The sequence below is a fragment of the Glycine soja genome, chromosome 16 (assembly GCF_004193775.1).
Source record: "Glycine soja cultivar W05 chromosome 16, ASM419377v2, whole genome shotgun sequence".
Classification (NCBI taxonomy): domain Eukaryota; kingdom Viridiplantae; phylum Streptophyta; class Magnoliopsida; order Fabales; family Fabaceae; genus Glycine; species Glycine soja.
Genome location: NC_041017.1, coordinates 534,074 through 553,527, shown reverse-complemented (window position 1 = coordinate 553,527; position 19,454 = coordinate 534,074). Strand labels below are relative to the sequence as shown.

Sequence of the window (19,454 nt, the reverse complement as noted above, 5' to 3'; positions counted from 1 at the left end):
TTTATCAATTGAGATCTTTTGGCTCAACTTTATTCAAGTTTTGCTAAGGGAGTAAATCCATTTTTCACCCTGAATTGGTCAAAATACACAAAATTTCAAGATGCAGTGCCCGTTTCCTTTACTTTCTGCTTCTCTTCAAGTCATAGATGCACACTTCATAATTGATAAAAACTATTATTTAAAAGAGGGGGAGGGGGTGTTACAACACTTGGGTGACAAAAAAATATAGGTGCCCCACTTAGTGCTCAGGAAGAACTTTCAATCCTATGTTGCATGAGCAATCAAGATAAGAACCTTTGCCTTTGGATGTATCATCACCTCCAGTCATTTTTTCCCATCCACCAGGCAAAAATCAATGATATCACAGGCAGTGTCATATAATTATGTCTTCAGTGGTGCCTTCTTCTCTCTGTCAGATATCCTAGCAGGAGCATTGGAATGTGATTTAAATCGTCCCCTTCCTCCCTCTTCCTTTTCCTGAAGAATACACACACATACACACATATATATCACATTCAATCTCTAAAGATCAGAGATACAAAGGTGTTCAGCAAGCAGCAAGTACAGAACGGAAAGTTTGATGTATTAATCAGTCAGAGAACAGAAAACAAGATGAAGGGTTGCTTTCCTGACCTTTTTCTTAACAATCTGAACCACATCTTCGTCACGAAGATTATGACTAAGACCACAATGTTGTGGGTAGTGCCTTGCACTAATACCCCAGACCAGAACATACTTCACATCCTTCACCAAACTTCTGTGTATATGGTTGCAGAAGTCTTCTACAGTACAGCCACCTCTATCCTACAACAATTTTTGCCAGAGAAAGTGATATCTCTATATGATGGATTAGAAGATTAAAAACAAAAGGATCCAAAGATTTTCAAAATAGTTAAATAGAATAAGGGACACTAGTTCATAGTGAGCATAATGTTAATGCAACATACAGCAGAAAGAACCACAGGATCGCCAAAATCGGGCTGCTGGCCTTGTGGTTTTGTGTAAACTCTAACCAGACCCATTTCATCCCACATCCTTGCAAGCAGTCTGTCTAAGTTCAGCTGTTTACAAACATGCAAAAAAAGGGTGAGAAAGGAAAAACAGAATTGCTAAAACCTAATAGTATCTCTTTCTTCTTCAGACAGTGAAAATGTTAACCTACCTTCAAATTGCAGCTAATGACAACAGAATTTGGTTGGCGGGCTAATCTGTCCACATCATCAATACCAATAACATCTATCTTGTTGTAGACATATACACACTTCATGTATTTCCGGTTTCCTTCAATGACATCTATGAGATCATCCACTGTGGCATCCTCACGGAAAAGGATCTGCAAGTAAAATTGTCAGCTAACTCCTTTGACATAGGTTGGTAACAGATATTCAATTATACTATAGTAAATGTAGTAATGGAAATTACAAAGTTAATCAAGATGATGCGGTTCCGTTACAGATAAAAGCCAGTTATATAATGACTAGCCTAGACAGTCCAAGCTCTGCTTTTCATAATCACAGTTTTCATTAACATGAAACTTCATTTCTACTTGGAAAGACAGTAACTTAAAGGAACAAGTGATATCAAGGATTAAAATTTGCAAATATCGATTCACTCAGTTAAATAGTTTCACTTGTGTAAAAACAGGACCAAGGTTACCAGAGAAGCCTCAGATAAAGTAAGTCACAAAATATAAACAAATTGCAGAAGAAAATGAAGTCACAAATAAGGAGTTCATTAATATTTTCAGGCAGCAAATGCAAAGTAGCTTTTTGTTTATACCATGTATGCTAAGAGTTTTTCATTCTTCAAACATCATTAAGAATGGAAATGCTGCATATTTCCTCTTTTATTCATGGACAAATATGTTCTCTTTCCAGAAAGAGAACAATGACTGATTGAATGATTGACTATAGCAAATAAAAAAACTTAGGAATATTAAACTAACTGTTAGAACTATAAAATCATTCTCTGCTCTTTGCCTGAAGTTTTAGCTTTTAGAAGTGTTAGTCTTTGACCTTGTATTAAAGCCTCTATGATGCAGCAATTAGGACTTAGGAGTATGATCTTTGTTGCTCCTGTTCTTTATAGTTTTTAATAGAACTATATTTCAACACAAGTGAGCCAGCGGATTCGTGCATACCCTGTGCCCAAAAGGCTACGTGAAACAGCAAATTAGAGATATAAATTCATTCACAGACCACTAGCAAACAGTTTAAGGTTTTGAGAGTTGGCCTTTCACAGTTGTAGTCTGTACAACCATACTACCATAGTATATGGTAAACAAAGCACGCTGACATCACCAATCATCCAAGCGTCACAATTTACTACACTTGCTCTGCCCCTTTTAAACAAACTATGGCAGTAACCCAACAGTAAAAATGCAAATTTAACATTTATTTGTGAACTACAACTGTATGATTATAATATTCTACAATTGCAATTGACATTACTTTACAGTTTGATATATACCTCTGCATTGTGAATTTTGTACTCGTGCAGAATCTGATAACAAAGCTTCTCATCCACATGAGTCAAAGGCAAAGTGCTGTTGAATGAAATGCCCCCTGTCTTTTTCTTTTTAAAATATATCTGCCAAGAAATATAAAGCTCCATATTAATGAGAAAATAATGACAGAAATATATAAGTCCAACTCAGACCATTATGCTATACATAAAATATATGCTTCATGTAATATACTAAAAAATAATGGGGCAGTGGGGGGCACAATCTTACCTGAGGTGGTCTCTTGTTTAACCGCAAACCCACAGCTTCCAGCTCTTTGGTCAATATTTGCCTATGACCCTCACTCTGACACGTTGAAAAAAAGGTCATGGCAAGAAAATTGAGAGTTTGCAATTCACATTCATATAAATACTTTTATAATTTATCTAAACAGTGTAACTCTGAAGCAATTTCAAATGTAACATTGATTGAGAAAATGGATCACAGAATAGTGAGCAGACACACAAGAGTTGTGATATGCTAGCATTATTCTTTGCATGGAAGGAGACCTGTTAAAGAAATGAAAAGAAAAGAAGAATAGGAAAATATGCAGAACTCACATTTATTTATTATTAAAAGTAAGAAACATTATTCATTAATATAATTAATATCTTGTGTAATAGGAATATAGGATAAAAGAATTATGCAAGTGAATTTATATGTAGAAAGAAAAAATTAAAAGTACCAGTGCCAGTGCCAGTGAGCAAAATTGCAAAATGAAAAGGCAACTACTTTAGTTCTTGGGCCTGTTTGGAGGGTGCCTTTAATAATAATATTTAACGAGTCAACACAATCTTGGCTACTTGTTATCCCTAGTTAGAATAGTAATTTACTGCAGTGACCAACATATCATTTCATCAACTAGCAATACTAACAACATAAAGAGTGAAAGACTAACATATCATTTATCAACTAGCAATAGTAACAACATAAAGAGTGAAAAACAGCTTTAGAAAATGTAAAATTGCACTTACTTTGGAAGCATCAAGAACCATCAATACTATGTCAGAAGATTTAGCAACAGCAATAACCTGAGAAAACACTCAAAACAAAAATCCTGCATTGTTAATGATAAGGAAGCCATGCTTTCCAAACAATTACTGAAAAGAACAAAGCATCATTTAGAATTTGAGCTTAGGGCCTGACTCAACCCAAAAAACCGGCTTATAAAGTGAGGACTACTCAAACCTTATAAGCGTTATTTAGGCCATATCTATAGTTGATGTGGGATATCAACCACCTAAGGACAAACATCCCGGTGGCTGGCATTATATGACACTTCACTCAACCTTTCTAGTCAGCCCCTCCTAGTAGTCCTATTTGAGACACTGGCAACCAATTCTGAAAGGCCACAATAAAGGTGAGCAAGAGAGCCCGCAACTAAGGTGGCTTTCCAACACACCCAAGGCATAGGCTTGGAGCGTGGCAATGCAGGTGGGCCAACAATGGATTTAGGATAGGTTTTGATATCCTCTTAAAATTTGGGATTTGTGTCTAATTCAACCCCACAAAACTGCCTTGTAAGGTGAGGACCACCTAAACCTTGTAAGCGCTATTTAGGCCATATCTCCAATGTGGGATCTCAACCATCTAAGAGCTAACATCTCATGGCTGCACTCTATGAAGCTTCACTCAGACTTTTTAGTAAGCTCCTACAAAGGTATCCTTTCTCTGAGACACTGTCAACCAATTCTAATTGGCCACAATTAAGGTGAGCTAGAGGTAACTGTAATCACATTCTGCTCAGTAAACACTAGACACCTCTGTTTTCAGTATTAGTAAATATAACAGCACTATTTTCAAATTGATTATCAATTAAAAGAAAAAATAAAGCACTATCCTTGGGATGATAGAAATAAGCAATTTTAGTTTTACCTGTCTTCCACGTCCCTTGCCTTCAGAAGCACCTTCAATAATTCCAGGAAGATCAAGTAACTGAATTTTAGTATCATTATAGTGTATAATCCCAGGAATACAGGTCAAAGTTGTAAACTCATAAGATGCAGCTTCAGAATGTGTGCCCGTTAACATTGTCAAAAGAGTAGACTTCCCCACACTGAAACAATGAAAAGGGAAAATATGGAAAGGGTTAATAGTTTAACTATATCCCAAATAAAATATAGGCAGACACCAAAAACAAGTACACACATACACAACATATTTACAATCATTCAAGGAAATATAGCCCAATGCAACAGTAATCAATTTAGATAATTTAGATAATGTAACAACTAGTAAATTAAATACATCAGTTATCAAAATTAATGGGAAAGAGTCATTTTTTAAGACAGACCTTGGAAATCCAATCAGTGCAACACGTCCATGACCAAATTTTGTAACTTCAAATCCTTCTCCACCTCCACTAGAACCCTATTACAGAAATTGATAACAAGTTAGTATACCACACTCTATAAAAATAAAAAATGTGTACAGAAGAATAGCAAGCTGTGGCAGACAAAAAATCGAGAAACCTGGGTATGTTAAAATAAATTAAGAATCTGTAAAAGATTCACTAACTAACCAGATTTCAAGTACAATAGTTATAAGAATTTGTCAGGACAAAGAGGATTACAAAACAAGAATAAGAAGTTCTCCTAAAGCAAAAAAAAGGAAAAACATAAAAAAAACAAACTGAAGGAAACAAAAAAAGAAACAGATCAATTGAGTAAATTGATAAGAAAAAATCCACTGAAAATTGTTGTGCTAAGCTACCATGTAGATAGAAGTCAAGAAGGCAGTTGTACTACTAAAAAATTAAGGGGAAGGAGTTTTAGATAAAAGAATCCAGCATCACACTCCATCTATAAACAGTAAACACCATATTCCGTAACCCAACAAAAACAGAACATTGCTATGAGATTTTATTCTTGTTCTTCCTACAGATGCCTTCAAAATGAATAAATAGAAATTGATACAAGAATTCCAGAATTCAGACAAATCCATCACTTCTTAATTCAAAAGAATTCCAAGACCAGGGAAACCAAGACCATAGACAGAGGAAAGCCACCAATTGCCTCAGGCTTGGCATTTGTCATTGCTCTCTTCTAAGCATGTATGCTAATGAAGAGGTGACAGGAGCATAAATTCTTCAGTAGCTCAAACAACAATACAACTAAAACAAAAAAAAGTTTGGGGTCTGAGTATCAGTCTGGCAAAGGACAAAATACCGTCAATGCAAAAAGTTAGACAAGGCATATTCTCCTTTCCTAATCTACAAATATTAAAACAGAACTCACACTCTACAGAAAAGTAAAACATCTACTGGACTACTACTAAAATGTATGAAATCATTCTCGTAGTCTTGAATTGTGAACTGAATCATGTGAAGAGCCAAAACATCTTGGGTGCAGTGGTTGATGCAACCCACATTAGGCTGTGATTGTGGACCAAAACCAAGCCTTAACTGCAACTACAATTAAAAGCCTTTTGTTTGCACATGCAATCTGGTTTCTCATTCTTTGCAAAAGGATAAGTGCCATTCAATAATCAGTTAAGAGAATACAAACATATAACAAAAGCTTGCATCAATCATCACAAGAGATCGAGAAATAGCAAACTTAGAATAACAATATGATATAAACAGTATAAATAGCAGCATACTTTTGGAGGCTCCAATAATTGTGTCCTCAGTTTTGCTATTTTTGCCTTGAGCTGCCCGAGATGATACTCTGCACAGTACCCATATTCAAATTCAAATGCATTAAATTATCAAAGACATAGAAGATAAACCCGAAACCAAAATTAGACCATAAGGCCAAATAATTATTTAAAAAAAAGTGAGAAAAAATAAACATGCAACGAAAAAAATCACTTTTTGAGGGAATTCCATGGTTAATAGAATGAAAACAGATGGCAGTGAATGAGTACCTGTGGCTTTGTTTTTCTGGGTCCGAGCCATCTCGGCTTCAATTTCTTTGATCTTTTCAATGATACCCATTTTGATTTTCCGCTGTAACCAGCAAAAGGGTAATCAGCTAAGCTAAAGCAGAAGAATCAAAGAAGAGACAGAAAAAACAAGCTACGATCTTAGCTCTCACCGGAAAACACACACAACAACAAACACGGTGTCAAAAACGCAGAGGGACAGAGAGAGACAGAAAGAGAGAAGAGTAGTAGGTTTGAGAAGAGAATATTGGAGTATTATTAATTCAGGCCCAGATTTAACTGTTCCGCTTATTGCTATTCGCACTACCTTTTTTTTTAAATGGTAGTGAAAATATGAAACTGCCCCCCATCCCATCCCTTCCCTTCCCCATCTGCCCAACCCCTTCTTCTCACCCCCACCCTCTCTCTCACTCATTCTCTCATTTTCTTCCTTCCATCCAATTCCCTTCTCTCCCACTCCCTCTCATTTTCTCATTCTTTTCCAAGTCCCTCCTCCCTTCATTTCTTATTCTCAGGTATGTTTTTTTATACACAATAGAAGTGTGATTTTATTATGTTTAGGATTTAGAAACACACTACAATCGTATTTTTTATTGTATTTCTAAACCCAAAATACAATAAAATTGTATTTTCATTGTGATTTTTTTATCTCAAAAATCAACTCAATGGAAATACAGTTCCCTTGTATTATTCATCAATTTTTCAAGAAAGTTATCTAATTTGTTGTTTAGTTTAATTGTTTAATTAATATTCCTACTTTTTTTTTCCAAATGGCTTGCACGAAACATACCACTTTTGTCTTAGATGTTGAGTTTTAGAGGCGACATGTCATTGCATTGTCACATGAAGAGGCTGCCCGGCAAGAGTCATAGGCACAAGCACAACCACCATATATATTGCCTACTGACCATACATCAAACCCCAATTTGGAGGAGACCCTATGAATTTGAGTTTGCTTCGGTCTATAAGAACCTAGTAGCTGGCCATGTATGGGTCAACATAAATTTCATCAATTAAAACATAATTAAATAGAGTTATGATCTTCGTTAGAGTTTGTAGTCACCAAAAAAGAATTGATCCATGCATAGAAAAATGATTTCTTCAAACTAAGTCACAAGGTAGATTAATTAATTTTGCTTTGTTACGGACTATAAATTATTGTTAATAAAACATTTAGAATAATACTAATGTTATTGTTATTTTAAATAATCTTGATTATAAATGATTAATTTATTAATAAGTTTTGTAACAACATAATATAAAATATTTCAATAATTATAAATGCATAACTTTTAATAATTTTTACACACACTTCTTTCTCCATTCTAACCTCTGCCCAAAAGTAAAATTAATAAAACCATGAGTCTTAAAAAAATAATTTCATTTATTAGTATTTTTTAAAAAGTTAACAGCCACTTCATAAATAATATTAGTCTCTGTATAATGCTAGCTAGAGTTTGATGAAATCCTAAGTGGTTAACATTTACTCTTCTTAAATATAGTGCTCTAATATTGTATTCTCTCAAGAAATTATTAGAATGTTACATATACTACCACCAACAGAAGATTGTTACATTATCAGAAAATCATTATAAATAACTTTTTAAGTCCTAAGTCTCCTGTAAAAAAAATAGTCCTAATCCTGACAAATCTAAAAAAATCCCTAGATTTGACACGTGTAAAAAAAAGAGTCAGTGATGTAGTTTTTACTCGCCTAAACCTTGATTATATAGATGGATATTGGGGTAGATTGCATGTAATAAATGCATGTTGACCTTTTAAAATTATGCATTAAATATATTCAAAAAGTTATATTCATTAAATATAACAAATGCACAATGACTTTTAAATTTTACTAAATTAACTACAGTGAATTCATACTTTACATATATGTTTCGCCGTCCAAAAAACTGGCTAGAATGAATTCCAAAGCGTCTTAATTGAGAAGTTGCAAAATTATTGTTGTGACCAAATTGAGTTTGAAGATATACAACGGTATTTCAAACATGTACTTAACAATAAGTACATATCAAGTCACTCATGATGACAGAAATCATTGTTAATTTTCTTAAAAAGTTTTTTTTTACTGCCTAAATTTCATAACAGCTAATATAAATAAAAACGTTTTTTAAATTCAATGCATGAAAAAACAATGGTTATAATTAAACAATAAAATAAACCCTTTTTGCATCCTAAAAACCAAATCAAATAAACTTTACCAAGATGTGTTTTTTGAAAGCTGTGTAGAGACAGACGTACAGACAGAGAGAGTCCAAAGCAAAATAAAAATCCGGATTCCACGCAAAAATTTCAATTCACTTCACAAAAAAATTTCGAATCCGAAGCTCAAGTCACGCACTAAACTCACTTACTAAACACTAAACTCACTCACCACAGCATAATAAAAAAGCAGACCTAAACACACACCACTCTCCATTTCACTCCCAACACCCACACACAAAAAAAATTTAATTGCAAAATTAAATTTAATTAAATTCCCATTAAAAATAAAAAAAAAACAAAGAAACAAACTTTCGTTCAATTTCATTTTTCTTTTACGTATCCAAGAAGTTTCTCATAAACGATTCCTCAGAGAGTTGAAAACATTTTTCAACTCGTTTACTGAGTGGGGGGTTCTGCTGCTTCAGCTGCTACTGGGTCCAATCGTTCTCTACTCTATGGTGAGTCCAATTTTCAATTTTTATCATGTGGGTTGTTTTTAATTTACTTTTTCATTGACCCCAATTGTGCATTTATTTGTTTGAGCTAGATGTTGTGGCATTTGTGAATTGGGGTTTCAGTTTTGTAGTGTGCGCGTTTGTGTGTGTGTTTAGTTGATGGTTTAGGCTTCTGGGGCATGATTTCTTTGTCTGAAAGTTTTGATTTTTGAAGGCTTAAGGTGTTGATGGTATCAATTTCAGTTTATGTTGACTGGGTTTGAGTTAATTTTGTTGAAATAGTTCATTTTTTTTGTTTGCCAAGTTATTGCTTTGTGCTTTATGGTTTTGCAGTTTGTGTACTTGAGGTGCATGTGGTTGATACTCCATGGAAACTGTGGTTGGAATTGAGGACAATGACGATGGAAGGTTTGAAGACAGTGGGGTTGATAGAAGCAGTTCGGCTTTGTCTTCACCGAAGCAAATTTCCAACCCAATTGTATACAAGCTTGTTCGGGTAGATATTTAATTGTTCATTGGATTTTCTGTTCCTCATTGGAATTTGGATGGATATGCATGTTTTTAAGGCTTTTTAGTTTGATACTTTGATGGCAACAAATCAAGATGAAATGAGTGACCTTAGTGCTTTTTTTTTTTCCAGCATACCGGTACCATTTTAAGAGTTGTAATGCTAATTTTTTAGCCTTATAATTTACCTGTTTATTAGACGAAAACCCTAACCATTGTCCATGAAGTGTTCTAATGTTTCATTTTTCTTTGATTCATTTGAAGAAAAAAATGTTCATGGCAACCCTTATCTAATAATTAATAATCCCGAATAAATAATTCTAATATGCACAAATATCAGCATGATTGCTTGTTATTCTAGCTGCATCACTTTTTTCTTTGCCTATTAAAATTATTTATTATAGCATTCATAATACCTTGATACCCTTTTTTTCCAGAAATGGCCAGCGATCTCAGCTACGAATTAACAAAATTCCTGGCGGTTTCCCATCTTCCTTTTGTAGTATAGTTGTTCTATAAATTACTTTCTTTGATCACTATGTTTTTCTCTTTAAGTAAATTAACTCACTTTCCCTAATCTTATGTAATGGCTGAAATGAAAATGTAGAAATTTGAAAAAGGAATGTGATTGTGTTAAGATTTAGTTTAATTAAATCCAAGAAAAGGGGAAGTTTATTTGAAAGTAAATATATTTTTTTTATTTGGTTCTACATTTTCTTTTGTGACTTATACTTCTGTTTAGGCTATATTCATAATTCTATGAGTTGTCTGTCTGATATGATCTTTAGGTTGAAGGTGATGGGAAGTTAGTGCCTGCAACGGATGATGAAGTAATGGAGGTGGGGGATTTTCTTGAGTATGAAAATAGTGAAATGCATGTTGTCACAAACACTGGACAAAGTTTGGAATGCATATCAATTGAAAGATCATCTTCTGGGAAGCTTCGATTGGAGTGTTTGGAAGGTGCACGCTCAATCTTTTAGTGTTACTATTGCTTCTCAGCGTGTTGAATGGCATGTCAAAGCATTTGTAGTAGGGGTTACATCAGACTATATCCTGGAATTTCTTGGCTGTGGCTGTTTTACAGCAGCTTTATCTCTGCCAAGACCAGGGATTTGAGTGTTGTCCATGTCTTCTTTTAGTTGTTCTCAGCACTAAAATTTGTGTGTATCTTTAGTTTTTTGTAAGTTATGTATGGCATCCATTTTTACAATGATTATTTTGTGGTCAATGATTTCTGTGTAAAGCTGTTGAAGGGTTCAGGCTTTGTATCTCTGAGACATTACTTTTTGTCATTAAATGCATTCTTGTTATTATTTCCTGAAATGATTTGCTTGATTGTAACTTTAAAGGGTATAATGCCTATTATCTAATTTAAAATGTTGACGAACTCATGATGCTCTCGTTAGTTATATGTTCATAAATTTTATGTTTAGGCAAATGCCGTGTTAGTTAACTCATTCCCTTCCCTTTCAAGATCTTTTTTCGTATTTTCTTTCAACTAATTCTGTGGGTGTTTCACAATTAGGAACTGCAGAGGCAGATTTGGGGAAACTAAATGCAAAATTACAGGTAATCGGATCTCTTTTGTTCTCTCATTCTTTTCCTCTCTGTAATGATTTCAGCATTAGAAAAAGAAAATTAAACTCTCAAACTATACTTTGATCTATTGCGATTCTGTTTGAACAGTTGGAAAAAGTTGATGTGTTCAACTTAATATTTTCCTTTGTCAGAGCATACTTGATAAAGAATTTATCTGTTTCATATCCCTTGTTACATTATGAAATGTAGAGCAAGTGATGATCTTATTAATTACATAATTGAGTTTTAAACATTTATGTAGTCATCTCAGCTAGTTTTTTCCTGTTATAATTACATTTTCCCTTTCTGTAGATTAGATGTGGGTCTGAGATTATTCTCAGGAGATCCTATTGTATATTTTGTAGTTAAGGCATATGTATTCTGATTCAGAAAAGATTAGTTCCTAGATTCACTTTCCTATGTATGAATCATGCACTGCCAATGAGTGCTTTCTCCTGTTGTAATTTTCCTCATTATTGACTAATAAAATTTCTTCCTTTATCTGACAAGAAAAGAAAATGACAAGTTTACCTTGTATGCATAATGTAGTAAGAAATAGCTTAAATAAATTTCTTCATATTAACAACTGACTTAGGTTTATTCAATTAAGAATTGTAGCATTGAATAATTGATGATACTTTAGTTTGGCAGAACTATAGCAAATATTTATGCTTGGATTTACATATGTATATTGCAACTTTTGCAACATTTTAATCTTGAACACAAGAAGAAAGTTAAAATAGGTGTCATAGAGCATTGTTTTTTTTTCCTGATCATGAGTGTGAATATATGTTCTTGTTTGGATTTAACTTTCTGTATGAGTCTTTTACCTTGGGTTTTTTTATCCTTTATGATACTGTATGTGGTTTTTATTTGGAAAGTGATTAATTACCCCATATATTCTTGATAACAAGCTGTGGTCTTTTTCCTAGAGCTTTCAAAACGGGTCAGCCGGGCCCACCTCAACTCACCCTATAAATGGGCCAACCCAACCCGGTTCACTTAATATTGAGTCTTGAAATTATTGGCCCAGCCCGGTCCACCATGGGTTGGCCCACCAGCCCACCTTAAATTAAAAAAAAACATTTTTTAAATTCAATAGAAAATCAATTTTTTAGAAAAATATTAGTTAAAATAAATCCTCCACTATCCACACACCACACCTACAACAAGACATATTATCACAAGTTAGAACTATAATAACAACAATTTAGAAAAATGACAACCATTTCATGTTTACACAATAGTCTAGAATAAAATAGTCTTGAACAAGACACTAAGTAAACAAGATTGAAGTCTAGAACTTTGAGGTCCTAAAACAATATTACAAAATACTAAAAGTCTAGAACTTTGTAGTCTTAAAACAATATTACAAAATACCAGGTTATTTTTTAGGTGGGCCAACCCAGCCCACCATGGGTTCAACCCGGATGGGCCAAGTCCAGATTCTCAACCAACTGTAACTTTTGTAGATTCTTTTTGACCTGGCTGGGCCCGGCCCAAACCTGTGATGGGCCGGGTTGGTCCGTGGGTTTTGGCCTGTTTTAACAGCTCTACTTTTTCCCCCTTGGATCATCGCCACATAGTTTTGGGGGCTTTGCCTTCATGTGTGAATATCCTGGTATTTTTAGTATATTGTTTCCTAGGGTCCTCCTTGACCTCTAAAATTTCTTGTAGTACATTGAGCAGATTTTGCAAAAGGTCAAAGAAGAGGAGAAACATCGCATATCATGTGGATCACCTGTTCATTCTCATGAAAATATAGATAGCCAGTGTTCAGCTGATAAATTTCCTGTCATGGATGGGAAGGTTCAATCTGAAACTCCCTGCCAGGAAATTCCTTCTATAGCATCAAGTTTTAATTATACTCATAGTAATCAATCTGGGAGTATTGATCAGTGTTCCAGACCTTCAGAAGGAGTAATAGAGAGCGGATCATCTGCTTCTGCTGTCTATTCCAATTTAAAGTCTGATATTTCAATGTCAGATGGAGAAATATGCTTGGACAAGCTATCAATCAGAGAACTGCATGAACTGTTTAAGGTAACGTTTGGTCGGGAAACTACTGTGAAAGACAAACAGTGGCTGAAAAGGAGGATTGCCATGAGTTTAACCAACTCATGTGATGTTTCAGCTACAACTTTCATTATTAAAGATAACAAAATAGTTAGAAAATTTGAAGAAGACAGTTCTGGAAATATGAATGCTGGATCTTTAATCTCTTCGGAAAATATGACTGAAGAAGATGTCAACTTTAAGGATTCATCTGCTGTAGATGCTTGTGGAATTGATGATAACCAAGTTGTTTCTGAAACAAGATCAGAAAATGGATTGGAATATGAGAATTATCAGACAGGACAAAGAGCTGCAAAAAGAATTCGGAGACCTACGAAGAGATATATTGAAGAGCTCTCTGAAAATGAATCTAGAGAGCACAATCCGAGGTTGTCAATTTCTAATAAAACCGTGGGATTTGGACATGTTTCTCCAACTTCGAATGTCAGGCCTGCTAGAAATGCTTTTTCAGAGGCGAGAACATATAGCACCAGGTTAGACTCTCTTGGAGGTTCTAATGTCCAAATTCCTTGTGTGTCTCGGGTTCGGAGAAGTCGTCCAAGAAAAGATATCGCGTCTCTTATGGTATGGATACTGCTTATTGCTTACATATATTAGTGCAACACTTCGTTTTAAATGTTAACTTTACCACCTCTGTAAAATGATTCCTTTTGTTGACTTTTACTTTTTCTTTCTACTGTCCTTATTGTTGCTTGATGCAAGATATTGAAATTATTGGAATTTAAGTAGAGAAGGATAAAAGAAAGATCACGCTGAATAATAGAATATAATATTGATTTGATGTATGATATGTAATGTGTTTAGGCTTTATATAAAGCAGTATCCCTTATTTTGGTTTGACTCAACTTTTTAGTGGGTTTCTCTTCTTAAAAAGAGAAGTCAGGAAAAACACAATTTTAGAAAAACTTGTAAAAATAAGTGGCACTTTTTCCTACAAAACCAAAACTAAAAAAATACAGCTTCTATTAAGGCTAATTGGAGGAACTTCATAAAAGCTGGGTCACTATACTATACTAGCTATAGATTCCTCATAATCAAATTAGGAAAGAACTCACGTAATATGGAAACCATTCCGATGAGATTGTTGAAGATGTTCTTAACTATTCTAAGATTCAACAATAATATTATGAGATATTTTTTAGATATTTTAATACCAAACAATCTTGTTCTTTTGTAAGATAAAGAAAGTAACTCAGTTTGCAAGTTAAATGTATGTTTTTGTTTGAGTTAGATACATAATACATAGTTTTCTTCATTTTTTTAATGTCAAAGCAAATGCTTCTTATCAATGTTGTCTTCAGGCATTGCTTTGTATGATAGCATCTGGGAAATGTCCCTTTGGTGCTTCATGTCTTTCCAGTGGTGCCTTTCTACTCCTGCTGTGTCTTTCCAGAAGTTTCTTGATAGTTCTTGATATCATTTTGTTATTCATTTTAGAAAGTGCTTTTATTTTCTTAAAATCAGAAAGCATTATGTTTTTGTTTCAGAAATTCCATCCAACTGGAATGGGTGAGGCTGAAAAACTGAGTAATAAGCTCCTTGAGCATAGTTCTGATGCTGGTAGTGACTTTTCAGACAAAGTTTTGAAGTCAAGAATGCCTGCAAAGTTTCATCAACCAGTAAGACCAACTTAGCCTCTGCTAATGATAGAAAGTGTAGTTTTTTTATTTGTTGGAACACACACACAACAAGAAATTCATTAAGACAAGATGAATTTTATTAGTAAGAAGGAGAGAGTAAAATTATTGGACCTTAAGTGGGTCAGCAAGTGTTGCTGTAGTGTTTGATAACTCTTAACCTGTCATGGGAGTTGGGAAATTATATTATAGCACTTTGAGAAATCGCTAATGTGTTGATTGTCAACTTTCAATTTTATATTTTTAAAGTGTTTTTTGGCTTCTCACCTTTAATGCTTATTTTGCTTATGTATATTTGATTTCTTGAATGCTTGAACTCAACATGATGGCAATTGAAATTTGTATTTTGCAGTGGGTCAATAGATGATTCTAATTAATTGTTTCTAATCTGAATATATTTTATGTAAGGTGTTGGGAAGGTACTGTTTAAGTAGCCCGATGAATCCCAGTTATGGCTCTTGCCCTGACTGTGATCACACTTTCCAGTTTAGAGATTGGTTCATTTTGTTCAATTACTTATAGCTGACACTAATTTGAGTAAACACAATTTATTTGTAACCTTTCTAAGGAATTGTTATTCTTTTAATTGCTATAGAGTATGGATAATGGCTCTCTACTTTTTTCTTATTTTTTTGAAGATAGTTTATTTTCATGTTTAGTATGTGGGATAGTAAGTGACATGACATGACATGTAATTGAAGCATTAGCTTAATGAACTAGGTAATTTCTTCAAGTTTTCACGTGTAGGACCTTGAAAATGAGATAGCTAACTACTTTCATATGACATTGCTTTGTTATTTTTTTTTAATTTATAACATGACTTTTTTTTTTGTTCTTTCTGTTTGTGGGTGGGTGTGTTCGAAATAGTCCTCTTCTGAACCTGTGAAAGAGCAGTGTCCAGTAATATGCCCGATTGAGCTACGGCAGGAATTGAGGCCAAAAAGGGCAGATCCATCTGGCCATACTTCAGATGACAATAATATAGTTACTGTTCCCACTGCAAAAGGAGGGATGAGGAGGAAGCATCATCGTGCATGGACTCTTGTTGAGGTGATTAAATTGGTGGAAGGTGTGTCACGGTGTGGAGCAGGGAGGTGGTCTGAAATCAAACGGCTCTCCTTTGCATCATACTCATATCGTACCTCTGTTGATCTTAAGGTAATCATTTTTGAACTCTGGTAATAAGCCAAGTCATGTGTACTTCTGATCTTGTTAAAGATGGTAGAGTATATGGCAAGGCTAGATTTTGGTCTTCGTGTGTGCACACATTGAACACACATTTTGCTTTGCAGGACAAGTGGAGGAATTTGCTCAAAGCTAGCTTTGCACTGGCACCTGCAGATGAGGGGGTAAGAATTTATGATGCCAATCTTAATTTGATCTTGTAGAGGTGGCCGGGTTAAAGTTAGGTTTCTTCAACCTCATGTCTTGTGCCAATGCATGCATGCTTGACCCTTGAGATGCCATTGATGTTTATCCTTTAAAGAAGTTACTTTAGTATCATACAAATGCCATCTCTGTGTAATGCTCTTCAGTTTGCATGCTTTTGTGGGTTGCAAATTCACGCAGTTCCTGTTTACTGAATCCATTTGTCCTTGAGTTTATAAAAGTGGGAATTATTACTGTTCTAAAATGAGAAATTTTATAAGTTATAAATTCAGTTTCCATTATTATACTGACTTGTATTTTATTTTGGTATATATAGATAAATTCGCGGAAGCATGGTACGGCTCCCATTCCCGAGAAAATTTTGCTTCGTGTAAGAGAGCTTGCTGAGATGAATTCTCAAGTGCCTCCAAATTATAGCTCAAGCCAGTTAGCTTCTGGTGGAGGGAGTGTGCATGGAGATAGATCAGGGTACTTGTAAATAAATACTAAATTCCTTGTCCGGCAACAAAAATAATAATAATAAAAAAAAACTAATTTCTGAACTTTGTTAGACCAATCCTTTCTTGGATGCATAGAGAGTAAGTAGATGCAATCTTGTAGACAGTTGAGAAATTGATTAGATGTTTATGCACTGAAAACGTTGAATGAATAGAATCGTGTTACTGTTTTGATGGTTGTAAATTTTGGTCTTAGTAATATACCTAATTTAAGTTACAATCATGCTCGTTTAATACTAAACTTGGCGTTGTTTTCTGTTTTAATGCTTTTAGATGAATTTTGCAACTATTTGAAAAATAATATGGAAAAAGGTGCAACAATTTACTAATGTTACTTAAATAAAATCTAATAAAAGAAATTAGATTGCAAGTCCATAATTGACACACAAAATTTTACTTGAATCAACTATATCTTGAACTCTTCTTTTTCACTTTAAGCTTGAGCTTGTAGGTGTTAGCAAGATCTCACTTGTTTCCTTAACTCTTGTTCTAGTTGTCGGGCATCATAAGTCATAACCCAATTAGGTTCTTCCTCTCTCAAGCTGTTGATTTCCCCCCCTTAAAGAATTGTCTTAATCTCTATCAATTATTCTTTGTAAAATATAATTACTTAAAAATTTGTAAAATATAATTTAAAAAATTAATCAATATCATTATTTCTTTTTATAGAAAAGGATACCCCATGCATTGCATGAGTGTAACAACTAGTGATATAAAAGAAAATTGACTATTCAAAAACAAATTGGTTGCATTTTTGATCAAGTCGTCTCCAACTTTACGCGTTTTCTGTCATCTTTTGTAGTGATTTAATTTTATTATATTCTACTAGTATTTTAGTTTGTATAATATACATAATAGATATTTAGATTATATAGTTAAATTTATAATAAATAAATGGTTTTAATATATAACTTACATTATAATAAATAAAAAATTATATAATTAAATTTATAATAAATAAATATTTTATTTATTTTCTTTAATCAACAACAATTATGAAAATGCCCCGGCATTTCTTGTCTAGTATAAATCTAATTAAACATCAATAATTAAGAATATCAGGTCATCACTTCACTTGAAATTTCTTTCTAGAAGGACTTGTATTGTCATACATTGCATTTTTCTATCCGTTTGGCTGACACAGGCTGAGGATGATTTTAGCTTATTGCAGATATTTAGGAGTGATTTAAGGAGCAGTGACTGCGCTTTCAGTTGTCTGAGGTTGGACTTTGAACTACATAACTATGTTTTTTTAATTCTTTTACTTGTACTGGGTTGTTGTTTTTCTTGTACTTATTCTTGATAACAACTTATTGCTTATTAAAAAAGAAGGGTTTCATTTTTTTCCTCTCTATTTTCATTTCCAGATATCTTGTAGCTGATTACTTATTTTAATATTGTAAAGGTGTATCCGGATCGGTTTGAATTTTGTTTTTTTCCTTCTCCAAAGGTCCAAACAGTTAGCAATTAATATTCTTCGTGGGTCCACCAAATTGGACTTTTGGTTCCTCTTAGTGTGTGTCTGGAATTTAGATTGAGGGTGGTAAAATTAATTTTAGAAAATTAATTATTGTAAAATTGATTTTAGTAGAACTTACAAATAAAAGTTACTCCTATTTATTTCAATTCTATTAAGACACGATTTTTTTTTATCATAATTAATTTTATTGTGATTATGAAATAATAATAAAAAATATGTAAATTTGATCAAAATCAAGGTTGATCCATTTTATAGTCTATCATGATTTTGAAGGCTACTCGAAACCCAATTAATGCAAGAGATGCCTTGTCCCACCCTGGTCAATTGACTCCATTATTTTTCTCCATATTTTTTTTACTTGATAAGTAGGAAAAAAATAGAAAAAACAAAATACAGATAAACGATGATACGTTTTTTTAATTTGGTTAAAGAGAAAAAAATGACTTCTAAAAATATTAGATTTTAAATATTTTTCTCATTCTCCACCCTCTTTCTGTCATTTCAAACAACACAAAGTCAGTGAATCCAACTATCTTTCACTTATGAGTTAAGTACTAATTTTTTGAGATATTGATGTTTATTTAAGAGGTTAATTTTTTTTCATACGTTAAAGCAAACCCTAGATAGCCTGGAAAAAATTATTTGTCAACTATTTTTTTCTCATTTGTTCCCCTATCTAATTGTTATAATTAATTGAATAAATTGCTAATTTGATTCTTTAAAAGTATTATTTTCTCTTTTAAGAAATCCTTAAAGCAATTCAAATTTAGGTAATTGTTATTTTTGGTCCTTAAATTTAAATTTATTTTTGTCTTTTAATTTTGAAAAATATTTTTTTTAAATTGTCACAAATTATGGATCCAAATTAACTGCCAAAAATGAGTTAGAAAAGACTAAAAAGAACAATTTAAAATTAAGAGATAAAAAAAATTAAATTGAAGGAAAAAAAAAAAAACAACAATGACCCCATTTTGAGGGAAAAAATATTTAACACTAAAGGTATAAGTAATTTCTTAAATATTAAATATCTATTAATTCAGTTCCTAATTTGATATATTTTTATTAATATTCAGAAACTTTTTTTAAAAGATTTTTCTATATATATGAAGGATTACTTAGTATGATTTTTGAATATTTGGAAAATTATTTATAGTATAATTTTGACTTTAAAAATCATTTAGAAGAAGGATGATACTACCAATAGATTACTTAGTATAGTAA

At 33.1% G+C, this 19,454-nt stretch overlaps 2 protein-coding genes across 6 annotated transcripts; one reads left to right on the top strand and one right to left on the bottom strand.

Annotated features, from left to right (window-relative positions):
• Nucleotides 1-6,649, bottom strand: LOC114391184 (developmentally-regulated G-protein 2-like). The gene is made up of 12 exons (XM_028352204.1): nt 6,541-6,649; nt 6,371-6,452; nt 6,104-6,171; nt 4,797-4,873; nt 4,379-4,559; nt 3,478-3,534; nt 2,735-2,809; nt 2,470-2,589; nt 1,163-1,333; nt 948-1,061; nt 634-804; nt 1-477 (listed from the first exon to the last, which is right to left on the bottom strand). Exons 2-12 carry the CDS (start codon nt 6,438-6,440, stop codon nt 382-384), a joined length of 1,200 nt encoding a protein of 399 aa, XP_028208005.1. The 5' UTR covers nt 6,441-6,452; nt 6,541-6,649; the 3' UTR covers nt 1-381.
• Nucleotides 6,650-8,784: 2,135 nt separating this feature from the next.
• LOC114390506 lies at nt 8,785-16,937 on the top strand. 5 transcript variants are annotated; one of them, XM_028351247.1, is made up of 9 exons: nt 8,785-9,069; nt 9,400-9,562; nt 10,362-10,536; nt 11,111-11,145; nt 12,844-13,794; nt 14,718-14,849; nt 15,735-16,025; nt 16,160-16,216; nt 16,573-16,937. In XM_028351247.1, the coding sequence occupies exons 2-9, from the start codon at nt 9,434-9,436 to the stop codon at nt 16,732-16,734; spliced, it is 1,932 nt and encodes a 643-aa protein (XP_028207048.1). In that variant the 5' UTR covers nt 8,785-9,069; nt 9,400-9,433; the 3' UTR covers nt 16,735-16,937. The 5 variants fall into 5 exon arrangements, with proteins under 5 accessions (XP_028207048.1, XP_028207046.1, XP_028207047.1 ...); XM_028351245.1 differs by having other exon boundaries at nt 12,832-13,794; XM_028351246.1 differs by having other exon boundaries at nt 11,102-11,145.
• The last annotated feature ends 2,517 nt before the right edge of the window (nt 16,938-19,454 follow it).

Coding starts and splice junctions, on each gene's coding strand:
- LOC114391184 (XM_028352204.1), bottom strand. CDS start 6,440: ATGGGTATCATTGAAAAGATCAAAGAAATTGAAGCCGAGATGGCTCGG. Junction 6,172..6,370: donor CCAGAAAAACAAAGCCACAG/GTACTCATTCAC, acceptor GGTACTGTGCAG/AGTATCATCTCGGGCAGCTC. Junction 4,560..4,796: donor GCACTGATTGGATTTCCAAG/GTCTGTCTTAAA, acceptor TCATTGTTTCAG/TGTGGGGAAGTCTACTCTTT.
- LOC114390506 (XM_028351242.1), top strand. CDS start 9,434: ATGGAAACTGTGGTTGGAATTGAGGACAATGACGATGGAAGGTTTGAA. Junction 10,537..11,101: donor TCGATTGGAGTGTTTGGAAG/GTGCACGCTCAA, acceptor TTTCACAATTAG/GAACTGCAGAGGCAGATTTG. Junction 16,026..16,159: donor GTACCTCTGTTGATCTTAAG/GTAATCATTTTT, acceptor TTTGCTTTGCAG/GACAAGTGGAGGAATTTGCT.